The sequence below is a fragment of the Sparus aurata genome, chromosome 4, assembly GCF_900880675.1.
Source record: "Sparus aurata chromosome 4, fSpaAur1.1, whole genome shotgun sequence".
NCBI classification, from domain to species: Eukaryota; Metazoa; Chordata; class Actinopteri; order Spariformes; family Sparidae; genus Sparus; species Sparus aurata.
In genome coordinates, this window is record NC_044190.1 from 33,161,157 (window position 1) to 33,174,606 (window position 13,450).

Here is a 13,450-nt window from a genome sequence, read left to right on the forward strand (position 1 = left end):
CTTCTCTTGCTGCTGCATCCGCACATATCAGCTTGTTAATCATTGGTCGGGGGCCCGTCAATCACTTTCTCCTCTGCCTCCTGAAACACAGCAGCAGTCGGAGAGACATTGTATGTTTGCTGCTCATCACGGCTCTATAGCTCGCTCGGACGGTCGGTCTGTCAGTCATTCCACAAAAAATTTCGCCATTCACCAAACGTGCGTGTCTGTGTTGTTTAGCACAGGCGAGACTAGCGGGTAAGTTTGAAGGGGATGTGCGAGTGGGAGTGGCCTGCATCAAAAAGGCGCGTAAGCCTGAAATGGATTCACATTACGTCACCAAACCTAGCAGAAAGACACACACACACACTATTTTTGAAAATGTTCGTGAGGTTGGGTGTTTGAATGCATTAACGCTCAGATGGATGCACGCAGCTATCGCAAATTCAAGCTTGTTTTTAAAGACGAAGAACAGAGAGGCTCTGAGGGTTTCACATCTGGTTTCTTGTCTCAAACAATGAGTTTTTTTTATCAGTTGGTTGAAATCCTGCTTCAGTGCTTATCACTGATGGAGCCCTTTTCAGCACAGGCTGAAAAGCTGAATACGAAGTTGTTCACCTCTTTTTTCTATGTGGAATTTGTCTTCCATCCGTTGAGCTTCAGCGTCGTTTCGTTACTTCCATTATAGCTGTTGTTATGGCTTCCCTGGGTTTGAAAGCCATAACCACTGCTGGCCCATCCAGAATAAAACACTCACAAATAATTTTTTAAAAGGTTAACGACAGGATTTATATATATGGACAGCACACACAGAATAATGGCAAGCAGAGTAATACAATCCAGGCTGCTGTGTTAACTGTTATTGTAAAGGTTCTTTGATATCATTTTATGAATTTCTAAACATTGATTTGATGAGTAAACACAGTGTGAGAGGAAACCACAGCGAGCCGGCTCTGTACATTCATACATTTAACGTTTAATCTGCAAACTAGCTTCTCGTCATCTGGTAATGAGCCAGGCAATACCCAGCAGATAACTAATGGAGTCTTTCGGAAGGTACTTCCTGCATCAGTGTGTAACGTAAGCTGCTTAAGCTTGATGATGTAGCTATCGTAAACCTGCAGTTTGTATGAAAGCTGCCGGAGGTCTCTCAATAAAATAGATAAAAACAGAAGACTTGAGACTTGAGACTTGAGTTTGAAGTCGTGATGTAGTGTTGGATCGACGCCGGTGTTGTCTTTATCGTTAAACAACCACCACTGACGATGAAAATCTTTCTGACGTTACTGAGGCAGAAATGTTCACAGATGAGGTAATGTGTCACCCGCGGTTCATTTAGTCACGTTCACCGACTTCCTCTCTCACTCTCTGATGGATCATCTGATGTTTCCCCCGAAGTCATGACAACGGGCGGCCAAATGAAACGCACCGTTATCTTGAGTAAAAGTACTGATTTCCCTGGGTTTGAATACGGTTGGGAAAAGGTGGGATTTAAGAAATCAATGATACGTATAACAACATTCTGGCCCAAGGTACTTTAATGTGGAACTACTATATGTTATATCTTTAAAATTATATATTAGACTGGCTGAAGAATTTGCCTTTTTTTATAGCGGTAGCCCTTAAAAAATCATTACTATTGAATACAGTTATTACTTCAAGGCTTTTCCTTATTCACTCGTCAGAAACCCAAGGTAAAAGCTGTCACCTGACATCTCCTCTGTTCCCCTCTTTCCTTTATCACCCTCAGCCTGTCATAAACCTGACATCCTGCCTTCCCTCCCAGCTTTAGTATGCTTTGTGTAGATGTGTGACAATACCGGGAAAATATAAATTCAATCCGGCATGGCTGGAAATCAATAGGCTGTACATCAGGACTGACATTTACCCAACAATAAAAACCTGCACTGCATCTCCTGCAAACTTTGCATCAAGGACTTCAACCTTCTGAGGAAGATATAGTCAGTGAAAGCAGCCAAGCACTAGGCGGCACTTACCTGATGCAAATCACCATCTCATTTATTTAAGGGCCCTTTTGCCTCTCAAAAGTCCAGATGGATGTGTGAGCACAGAAATACATTTCAGCTGGCTTGAAAGCGAACCGCCATACTGCCTCCTGATGGGAGAATGTATCGCTGACATGCCATCAGTGGCTGGAGGCATGTTCTCATGTTCAGAGCACACATACTTAATTACATTTTCAAGAAGCACAGCAGCATCACCCAGTCCTCCTTTATGGTTTGCCTCTCGGAACGCATGACTCCCTGTGGTAGTTTACTTGCTTTAGCCGAGTCACAAGCAGGCAACAAGCAGCCCCGCCTGATTATTTTACGGTTTACTTCCCAAGGAGAATGGCCCCCACACCACAGAAGATAATGTTTTTTTTTCAAGATAATGGCGGCAATCCGCTCAAAAGTTGAATAATAAGCTTCCTTTGTTTAAACAGCCTGAGGGGTTGTAAGCAATTACCAAACCGGAGAGATAGACACTTTGGCTAATTACATCTTCGTCCACCACAGTTTCACAATTGACAGCCTCTCCATCAATGTTTCCTCCACGGCAGAGGAAAAAGGCATCGGCTTCGCCCCAAAGCAAATCTCACTGTGACTATAAATTATTATGTTCACACACACTAGGAGGCCCTTTGACTCAGCGGATAGAACACATTACAGACCCCAATTCTCCAGTCGCTAACAGTGACGGAGTGCGGCGACACGAGAGCTGACACGGTGGCCAGGCAGGCAGTGAAATATCCCAGCCACGACGAGGCATCTTGCATAACATAACAACAAAGCTCTCTGCTTCTGCCAGGGCGTAAAATGACTGGGGGGGAGGAGGGGCGGCGGGGATCGAGCTTAGCAGTTTCTTGAGTCTTGGCAGGAAAGGGAGGATTTCAAGAAGGAAGATGAAGGGGAAGTGGAAAGAGGGCAAAGGAATCATGGAATAGGGCAAAAGGGAAAACAGCCATCGTTTTGTTTCTGGCTCAGAGATGTGGAGTGGCAGTCGTAGTGCACGGACAGTAAATTCCTGGTAGCATGCACATGCATCTGAGAGAGGAATGTAAATAAGCTCACATGCATATACATTATGTAAATATGAATGCATAGGTAGACAGATGATTCGGAGCAATGTGGTTTTGGAGATTGAGTTTGGTGTTCATTGACTGACATGCACAGGCAGGGATTCACTCTGAAGAAGGGACGCGGAGGAGCTTCAAGGCGACTACCCTTGTTACCGAGCGAGCAATTCAAATTGATTTGATAAGCGTCTCTCTCACCAACATTATCAGATATTTGCCAACAATGCCCAAATGGTCGATTGAAATGCGTTGGGAGAGGAGGCTGTTTGTTTTCTTCGGACTACGCGTCTTTGAGTGCATTTTTCCATACACACATTATTCACACACGCAACCTATTTTCACTGAGCACTTAAAAGGCACTGCAACAGCCTCAATCCCCCCAGACGCTATTTCTCTTGGGAGGGATTTGATCACATTCTCTGAGAACATCCTTCAATCAGAGGCTCTGTAATTTATGTCACATTGTGAGAATTGATGAGGAGCCGGTTGTATGCTAATGCTGATTTCTCCCATAAAGGGAGGGAGAGTGCTAAACAATAAGCATAAACCACTAGCTACCCTCCAGAGGAGTGATAGGCTGCCATGAATATTTTGTGCCAGTGCCTCCCACCACCCTGTGCACTGGAAGTAGTGGAACTACACTAGCACTCTTAGTTCAGTGCAGTATTCACCTCCTAGTACAGCTGGGAGTGAAGCCCATGGGTGTGTTGTTGACTGTAAAAAGGCAGCAGCCTACTTAATCACCTTTAACAATGTGTTTGTACCTACTCGAGGTGAATACAGATGAGCGAAGGGAGTCTACCCTAGGTTTTAGTGGGATGCATACTGCATCCAATTTAGTAGGGATGACACAACCTTCGGTGTCCTTCGTACAGTCATGCAGCTGTGCACACGCGCGTGCACACACAGATACAGTACATGTACGGACAGGTTTTTGCATATTTGACTCACCTCCCGCAGAGATATTTGTTTCATTATTCATGCCTCCAATTTTACAGAAATGCACCTTCCTGCATGTTCTAGCACACCTCCCAATGATGACCCGGGCCTCTCACAGGCCGATACGTTTCTCTTTGAAGTAACGATCACTATTTTTTAATTTAGATTGAGTCAGGGGCAAAATGGTTGCAGGCCTTTTTTCTTGTTGCTTTGATTCAAACTCGTAAATTGCTCATTTTGTTCTCACTAGTAATCACCTGTTAACCTCTCAATATCTTGAACTAAATGAGTCATGGGTCCGAGCCAATCTGTCTTTGCCACTGCTTGCGTTAATTTATGATCACACTGAGCAATGTTGTTTCACCTCTCACTTCTTCACCAGCACTGTTAGTTTACACTGCAGATGATTTACTCTTGTGGGTACATATGAGCCGAGCTTAATCTGAATCCAGCATCTACTGCATGTTCCAACACAGTCTTTAAGTTGAGTTTCTGTTAAATATAAAGCTCAGCGGCCTCCCTGTTGCTTCCACGTTGGAAGCCAGTGCATTTTTCATGTCTCGCTACGTAGCGTACATACGTTGAACATGCAAATGGGAAATCCACAAGCCTTTGATCAATACGACGTCTGCGATGGAACCTCCAACGGAATGAGTAGTAATCTGTGTCCATGACCGCACCGCGCAGGGTGATAGACTTAACTTTAACAGCCCAAAAAACCCGAATGATTAAAGTGGTGAACCCTTGGTCGACATGATTGACTGTCACAGAATCAGCTGTAAGCCCCGTCTGTGTTTCATGTTCCCGTGAGATTAAATTCTGTCGTTCCCCCCAAGCTGCAGCATCGGCAAGACATGCAACACCGTTAGATCCTTTATATCAGCAGATATTTAAAACAAGGAGCACAAGTTGATTATTGCAGGAATTGATTAGTTTCTGAGGACTGTATTTGTGATAAATGGGCTCGCGTTGCATTTCCATTTTCCCCAGCTCTCACTGCCACATCGCCGCAGCGTGCTGCACCAAAGTCAATACGCTTAAAGTTATTAAATCATTCGGCCTAAATTATTCAATAACTGATCTGAACATGTTTCATTTTCAACATAATTTTCTTTTCATCAAATAGGCATTTTGCTCCAGTCGGGGTTACATCCACAAATGAGAAACTGTGCGTTGCTTGCTCTTGGGAGGGCACATCCCCATAGTCCACACTGTATATGTCACTGTCGGTGTAAATAAGCACGGTGTGTGTTGCATTTCATCATGTCTGTGTGTGATACAGATCTGTCAGTGTTGCTGAGTTTGTTCCAGTGTGTTCGCTCGGCTCTGTGTTTTTTTTGTGCCTGTGGCCTTGCTTTGTTTCCCATGGAACCTGTTTGTGGCAGAATGAAAGACTGTGACAGTTACTTGCTGACTGGAGATCAGCGTGATTGCGCTCAGTGTGGGGTGAACAGATGGTAGAGTCAGTGAGAGGCTTCAGATTGCGACACCTTTCACCCCGGGACGCAGATTTTTATGCAGTACACTTTGACGCGCAACCGCATCGACATAAATACAGTTCTGCGGGGTGATAACACTTTTAAAAACTAAGAGATTTCAGCTGTGGTTGATTTGGTGACACCTGTCACGACAGAAGGTAACAGCAGAAGAACAACCAGTGCATCTGTTTCCAGTTCAGCCAAGCAAACTCACATTATTATAAACAGAGATCGTACAAAAACATGATACCCAGGTCGCATTTTACGATTTTCAAATGGTTGCTTTTATTGTCCCTATACTCTGAACATCTACAGTAACACTAACACTAACTTCCTTTCCAGTTAACTGCAAGTTTAGTATCAGTTGCATATAAAATGTTATGGCAAGATAATATCATGTGTTGAAGAGTCCCTGAAGCAAAACAACCATCTTTTCCTGAACACCAGGCAACAAAGTATTTTAGCCAAATCCCAGAATTCATCATCATCACATCTAAAGCTTCACCCGAGATGCACTCAAACTGCCTGCTAACTCTTGCCATCCTAATTTATGTCTCCATAGAGCCGGAAGCAGGACATTCCCCGGGAGGAGCAGGGTCCGTCGATAAAGAACCTGGACTTCTGGCCAAAACTCATCACTCTCATGGTGTCTGTAATCGATGAAGACCGGACGGCTTACACCCCAGTCATTAACCAGTACGTACCCCTTTATTATACCGTGCATATTCTTTACTAAGCAGTCTGATTTAAAAAAAAAAGGTACTTTATTGGTGGCTATGCCAGCTTTCACGGTAAACGTTTGATTATTCTCATTACTGTTGATCATTGTGTTCATGTTAGACTATTTGCTTGTATCTAACCATCATTTGCCAGTATTTGTACATAAGTTAAATGAAAGTCATAGATGACCAAACTGAAAACATGCCTAACGCCGAGTTTCCAGTTTTCAAGGGTCTGTAATAAAAGACCCATGCTGATTAAAGGTTTAAATATTTGTTCAATATGTTTTACTGTATCTAATTATTTGGCTTAATTAAGGCCCATTCTGGCTCTGTTTTTAATCACCGATTACAGATTAAATACATTAAACACGTCCTTTGTTTGAAAATGTGAGGAAAAATCAAAAAAAGCCTCCTTACCCATCAGCTGCTGCCCCTTTGAAAAATGTATTTACTGACAGTGGGGACTTGAATGAGTGCAACGTTGCGCAAGAAAGGCTGTGAGGCATCCAGAGAAGCCAGCTTTAAAAAATGCTTTGTTTGTATGGTGAGCCATAGTATGGATGGATAAAAGGGGAAAGCAGTGCTGTTGCATTACATAACGGATAAGAGATTTGTTTATAGAGAAATATAAAAACGGAGGGCTGATGGTGGTGATGGCGTCGAGGGGCACGCAAGTATTTGCATCCTTCCGATGATTTGGTTAATAAAATCAAACAAATTACACGACCTGAAGAAAATGGAGTGGAGCTCGCCTTGAAAGAAATGAGATGAAGCTTATTTTTCTCTGTCTCCCCTGCTCATACATATCCTCTCACATTCTCGCCTCCCCCTTTTCCTTTTCTCCTTCCTCTTGCTGATTTACGATGCTTATTAACACTCTGTTTATGCCCTGAGCTTTCTCTCCTACACTGTCTAATGATAGATTTGCAATATTCATGCCCATTTCCTCCACATTCCCCCGGTCAAGTTCCAAAATGACAGCCGGTCCGGTGCTTTTTCATGGGAGCGGACTTGTTACCTTTAGATAATTGGAGCTGCTGCCAGAAGAAAAGAAAATGTTAGTTTGTTGCTCTGTGCTGAGATTATTTACTTGGGAACCCAGCCTAGAAATCTTTTTGAGCCTACAGACTTATATTTCCAATCACAAATACAATTCTTTAGATCGAATTGGATGCTACAGTTGTTTTTAAAAAGTGTAAAGAATAAGAAGCTTTAGAGATTAAATCCAAGAATACTCATCATGGGGATTGTAAACCGCATAGCATCAGTTATTTCACCACATAGAAGTAGATAGTAAACTATGGGGACGTACACAGAAGCTGCAGATGTTACATTCATTATTGTTTTCATTGTCAGCCTAGCCTGCTGTACGCCAAGTGGGTGCATGACTGAAGAATAAGCGAGGTTGAGAAACAGATTCGGAGCATGATGGAGATAAAAGGGGGGAGCAATTGTTTCTGGGATGCTTGTTGTTGTTTTTTCCTCCAGTTGCCGGTGGGAGCACAAATCCGCCTTCTAGTCTCAGCCTTTGTTCCTCTGCTGCATAAAAAAGATGTGCCGAAGGTTGGGGAGTGGAGGAAAGGGGAACGGCTGTGTTTGTGTATGCACGCTTGGCATTGGTTTGTGTCCCGGCTGAGCAGATGATCACTGTTTCAATAGAGATGGTCGGACAAATGAGTTTGTTGTTGGAAACAGGGCGGTCTCTTGCAAAAGTAAAACATTTCCGGATAAATCGACCTTTCTCAGGACAAGGCCCAGTCATCTATAAATGTCCTCCCATCACTGTCTGAAGACACGGATAATTAAACCATTGACATCTCACATCCAAGCTTTGACTGAAAATCTATAGGCATTCAAAACAGCAGATTACTTTCCAAATGGGCTGCCATCTTTTAGTGTGTCGTTTCCTCCTGGGTTTTTTTTTTTCCTCTCCCCCTCTGCATGCATCTCCATTCCAGCCTATTCAGCCAGGTTTGGAAATGATGGGGGAGGGGGGGATTATTAGATTATGAGATCCACCAACCGTGCCTTCTTGCACATCTGTTAAGTCATTTGTTAGAGATTCAGGCTGGGCCAAGCCATCAGGCCACCCAGTCGAGCGTGTCATTATACAGAAACGAGCCTGATTGGGATCCGTTTCAATTCCACCAGGTTTCCACAGGAGCTGAGCGTGGGCAAGATCAGCGCCGAGATCATGTGGAACTCCTTCGCCCTGGATATGAAGTATGCAATGGAAGGTCAGTATCGCTGCGGATCAGACGATTACCTCTTGTTTTGAGGGCCCGTGTGTGTGAGTGAGAGCTGAGGATGAATGATATAAGATGATTGAGTGTTGGTGAAGTAGGAGAAGGGTGGTTCCTAGTTGAGTAGTTACCACTGAGTATAACAGGTCGTAAGCTAGTCACTAAATCAGTTCCGACATGTTGCTGTCGCCATCCTCCATGTGTAATTAGTACAGTAATAAGTGTTGAGCGTTATCAAGTCATACCTCTCTGTGTCTGAGTGCTGTTTATTGGCTGATGTCTCAGTGCTGTTTATTGACTGTGCCTGGCTGTGGTCAGCTCTACTGCCTGTATCTACATTACTCTTACCTGATTTCGCTCTATCGATCATTATGGAGGAACTGGAACTTCTTTCAATCGAGATAAACAATTGATCAGCGGCATAATCAAAAACAGATGCTCAGGTTTGTGTGTGCGTGTGTGTTCCCATATTATGGTCCAGTTGAATATGAGTCAAAAAGAATATCTACAAGGTATAGACATTTTACTTTTAAATGATTTATGGGACATATAAGGCTTAAAGTTATTTATTATTCAGTAGAATAGTGAGTTAGGCATGTAAGGTTGAAAGCAGGGATGTGAGTCAAACCCATTACTGGTGGACAGTATTACCTTCAGTAGACAGTGAATGCAATAGTACATTTAAAGAATTGTCTGCCTCACACAAGATAAAGGCATAAAAAAGGCGATTTTGCACCATATGACGGAAAATTACAAGCTGTGATTGAGCATGAATAATAATACTCAATTTCTTCCACTATGACTAATTACTCAAGAGTGTAAATCTGTCATTCTGAAGCAGCCTTGTTGAGCCTAGTTTAGACGGTAAATATGCCACAAAATGTAATTCATATTTGGTGTTCTTTTAATCTTCAGTAGTTTGGTGTATACTTTGTCAGCGCAAGTAAGTCTATTCTCCAAAAAAACAGCGAGTCACGGTGATCAACCAGCACATCTCTGATCTGCTCTTCTGGCAGGGAGACAGATGTGCCTCGTTTTAACGTGGGCTTTGAGTTCAATCCACACCCTCTCTATCTGCAGCTCACCTCCCAAACATCAGCCGATGCCTCCTGCAGGTTATTGAACGAGCTGTTTTTTAAGGTTGGAGGCTTTTGGATCAAACACTCTGGAAATGTGTTTGTGTGTGTGTGTGTTTGTGTATATATGGAGCCCCCTCTTCAATAGGTAGATGTCGCTGGAGGATGCAAATCCCCTCTTGGCAATTTTCTTTAAAAAGAAGTAATGTTATGGTTAAATACCTTAGAAGAAGCTTTTCTATTTTTCATAGGTTTTTTCAAAATGAACAGAAACAGAGGTCTCCTTTTAGATAGTGGAGAAATGCAGTGCCCTGTTGGCAATATTCACGTGTATGAGTGTGTGTGTGGCGCGTGTGTGTGTCTGTGTGTGTGTGTGTGTGTGTACGTGTTTGTACCTAAAGACTCAGCAGAATAGCACCCTGTGTTTGGACTCTGAAATTGTACTCAGCTAAAGTTTGCCACAATCAGGTCGCAGCGAGGCTATTTGTGCTTTATTACCCAGAAATCAAGCATTTGTATGCAGAACACACGTTGCTCATGGTTACCAAATTGCTCTTGCTCTTGTGATCAATTGTCTCACTCAGACTTTCTCAAAAAACTCTGTGCCTGCTGTGTCGGAGAAGTTGCATCCCATTAACACCTGCTATTCCACGGGATACGTTATTTGGATGATAAGCAATCTGATCCTGCCTTTGTATTCACGCTTTGTATTTTGTGTTTTCGTTATCCCCACTGCGATTGGATCACTGTCCTGCAGGGCAAAAACCTGCATGCATGTTTTGTGTTGCTAAGTTTGGGGAAACTTCTTGAATGCTTTTGATGACAAATTTGCAATTATTTGTCCCATCTTGTATTTTAGGCAAAGTTAATACATTAAGTTACTCCTTTCTTTGCATGAAATATTGATGCAGTACCTTCGGCCAGATGAACAAAGTCTGACAAGTTAAACGCGTGTGTGTGTGTAAACATTTACACTTCATATCCATCTATAAACGGATGTAGCAATTCCCTTAAACATCTGTCTGCATATTGATCCTTGCACCCACTCTGTAACTTGTTAGACCAAGGTTTAGCTGGCTGTGTTTTATCAGTGAGGTTTACCAACAGCATCACAGCAGTGATCATTACGAGTGGCCATTACGCATGGCTGAGGCCATTCACAGGCTATTTACGCAGTGCGTACCTTTAAACCATATTGCAGTAATATCTAAATCATCATTATTAAACCTCCGAGGGACGATCAATGATTCATTTATGTCCCTCAGATTGAAACAGACTTTACAAAATGTCACACAGTCACCACATGAAAAGATCGTAAACAGGGATGCAATGGTTTCAATGTAAATAAGGAGCATGATACAGTATTTACTGAACGTACTGCAAAAACAACACAATAAGTGAAATTGGCAAACAACCTGAACAATTTTTTACTCTAAGGTTACCTCATCATTCAACTTCACCAATGCCTATAAAAAAGTATGTACACATGGTCTGAAGAGATCTAGAAGTCACCTTCTTGCCTGCTCGCACTCCTAATTTAATCATCATCCTATATTTTATATTCTGTATTAATGTAATGTTATGTAGGGATTGCGTTGACACCTACCTAAGATCTCAACACAATACGAGCCAGCCCCCCTTTCAGATGTGGTCAGGCAGATCCACTTACATTCTGATCAAATCACATTGACACCTCACAAAAACATGCATTTATCCTTATCTGGCTGACATGTCCAGATACAGATTGCGTTTTACAGCAATAACGGGTGAAAATGGGTTGATAGTGGACCCAGTAGAACATCTTATATGATACATATTGTTCCCTGCCCTGGTTGAATTCCTTTGAACCACCTCTATGTAGAACGGTTTTGCTACTTTAATGATGACAGAAGAGGTAGAGAGATAGCAGCGAGAAAAGCTCGGATCTTATTGAGGTCAAATACTGAGACTGCTCTTCACACTGTGTGTAAGAGAAAAGGCAGAGAAGCACCAAAAGCGCTCGTTTGGTGATTTATCCTCATCTACGCAGCGCATACCTGCTGCCTTCTCCATGCTAAGCCATCTTGAGTTGCCATGGCGACCAGGTGCCAAGTGAAGACACTGCAAACCTGTAAGCACATGCACATAGGAAGCATGTATAGATGCAGCGCTATCGTTTGCTCTTAAATACAATATGATTTTTGGATGCAGATTGTGTTTGGGCTATATGCATATAAATGTGCCCATCCGTCAGATTTTAATGAGACGTGTTGATTCCTAAGTGCGCGTGCACAGATGGATGTGTGCTCCTGTGGCGAGATAATGAGAAGCTATAAAGCAGCAAGAAGAGGTCTCGGATTATGTGAACTGAGATTTACATTAAATCATTAATCTTTACTTTTTCCACGATGTTTCACTTCTAGCACAATGTGTGAGACTTTTGATGTAGGATTTACTTAAAACAAAGCCGGCAGCCATGTATCTGTCAGTAGCCTTGATCTTACACTGGTGGTTATGGTTAGGTTATACATTTTCAGCCTTTCATTGCCTTTTGGGTGGAAACAGGATGTTTTTACTTGTAACGCCATATTCTTCCATTGCCCCGAAGAGAAAAAGCATTTTAAAAATGAATGATTCAGACATCAGCCCTTATTTTATCATCTTGCAATGCACCGCTCTCTGAAACTGTGTCTCCTGTATTTTTTTACTGAACGAATTTTGGCCTCTCTACTGTAGGTTTTTGTTGTTACACAAGCCGCCACATTTTGAACACAATCCACCCCAATGACATACTGTAAATTCAGTGTAGAGGATTGTAGTAATCCAGCAATCTGGCTTAAGACACGACAACAGTCCAAAGTGCTCAGATCACGCCAGAAATAAAGGGAATACCACCAAATAATGTGTTTTATAAATAAACAGTTTTTTTTTTTTTTTTTTTTTTTTTGGTGGATTTGTTTTTTTAGCTTTCGTCACAATTAAAGCCAGAACTGGGACATTTTTACAAAAAGCACACATGGGAACGTGTTTACTGCAGCATAAATCTGCATATCTGGAAATCACAGTGGTACCACAAGAGTATAGCAAGCATTTAGTCTCATTAACATCTAAGGTTGCTTTTGAAGATAAAAAAGTTACACATTTTTAACATCTTATTGTATTCAGTAACTCAACACTGAACAATGTGTCAGCAGTGTATGTGTATACGTCAGTAAGGAGGCAAATTGATATAAATGAGCAAAGACTGAACACTACCTACATGACAAAGTGATAAAGACTTTTGCTAAAAACAAACAAATATTGAGATCATTAGTCTTTGAAGCATAATGCAAACAGCTATGTAGATCAGTAAAGAGCGCAGTGGTGATGTGGTGTGTATATGCTCATATCTGAGTCAGGGCAGCTGGGCATGTGACCACCTAGGGTGTTACTGACTGCTGTCATAGCAGGTTTGGGCAGTGTGTGTGTGTTTGTGTGTGTATGCGTCTGATCGGCCTGAGGGTGTCCGTGTTGCGAAAGGAGACAAGAATCATGGATGCACTCAGTCACATATACCCTCTTTCTGGCTCCTTGAGCCCGAACCCCTCTTCCCCTGCTTTGCCTCCTCTTGTCAGTACATCACCGCCCGCCCACAGCGACACGTGCCAGGAGGAAGTCTTGACTGTCATGTTCCTCAAAGGAGCACTTTGTATGAATTATTGCTCATTTCTCGTCCGTCCTACTGGCTGTCAGAGTTCTGGGTCTGGTTTGGTGTAGACAAGCTAGCAGTGAAATTGGGAGTTTGACAGCTCATAAACCTTTTAACATTGCGGTGCAAATATGCACATTGTAAACCACATAATGTGTTTTACTGTATAGATTGTAAAACCACATAAAGACCAGATGGTGCCAGTTGCAACTTGGAAAGCAGAGCCTACTTTTATGGAATGATCCTTTGTATTACTCACTTTCAATA

At 42.4% G+C, this 13,450-nt stretch overlaps 1 protein-coding gene across 3 annotated transcripts in view; it reads left to right on the top strand.

Annotated features, from left to right (window-relative positions):
* Nucleotides 1-13,450, top strand: part of unc13c (unc-13 homolog C (C. elegans)) — a 105,019-nt gene that overhangs the window by 54,899 nt on the left and 36,670 nt on the right. For all 3 annotated transcript variants that reach the window (XM_030413846.1, XM_030413847.1, XM_030413848.1), the window contains 2 exons: nucleotides 6,038-6,171; nucleotides 8,349-8,434. In XM_030413846.1, the coding sequence (XP_030269706.1) occupies nucleotides 6,038-6,171; nucleotides 8,349-8,434 (220 nt within the window). The remainder of the gene's footprint in view (nucleotides 1-6,037; nucleotides 6,172-8,348; nucleotides 8,435-13,450) is intronic.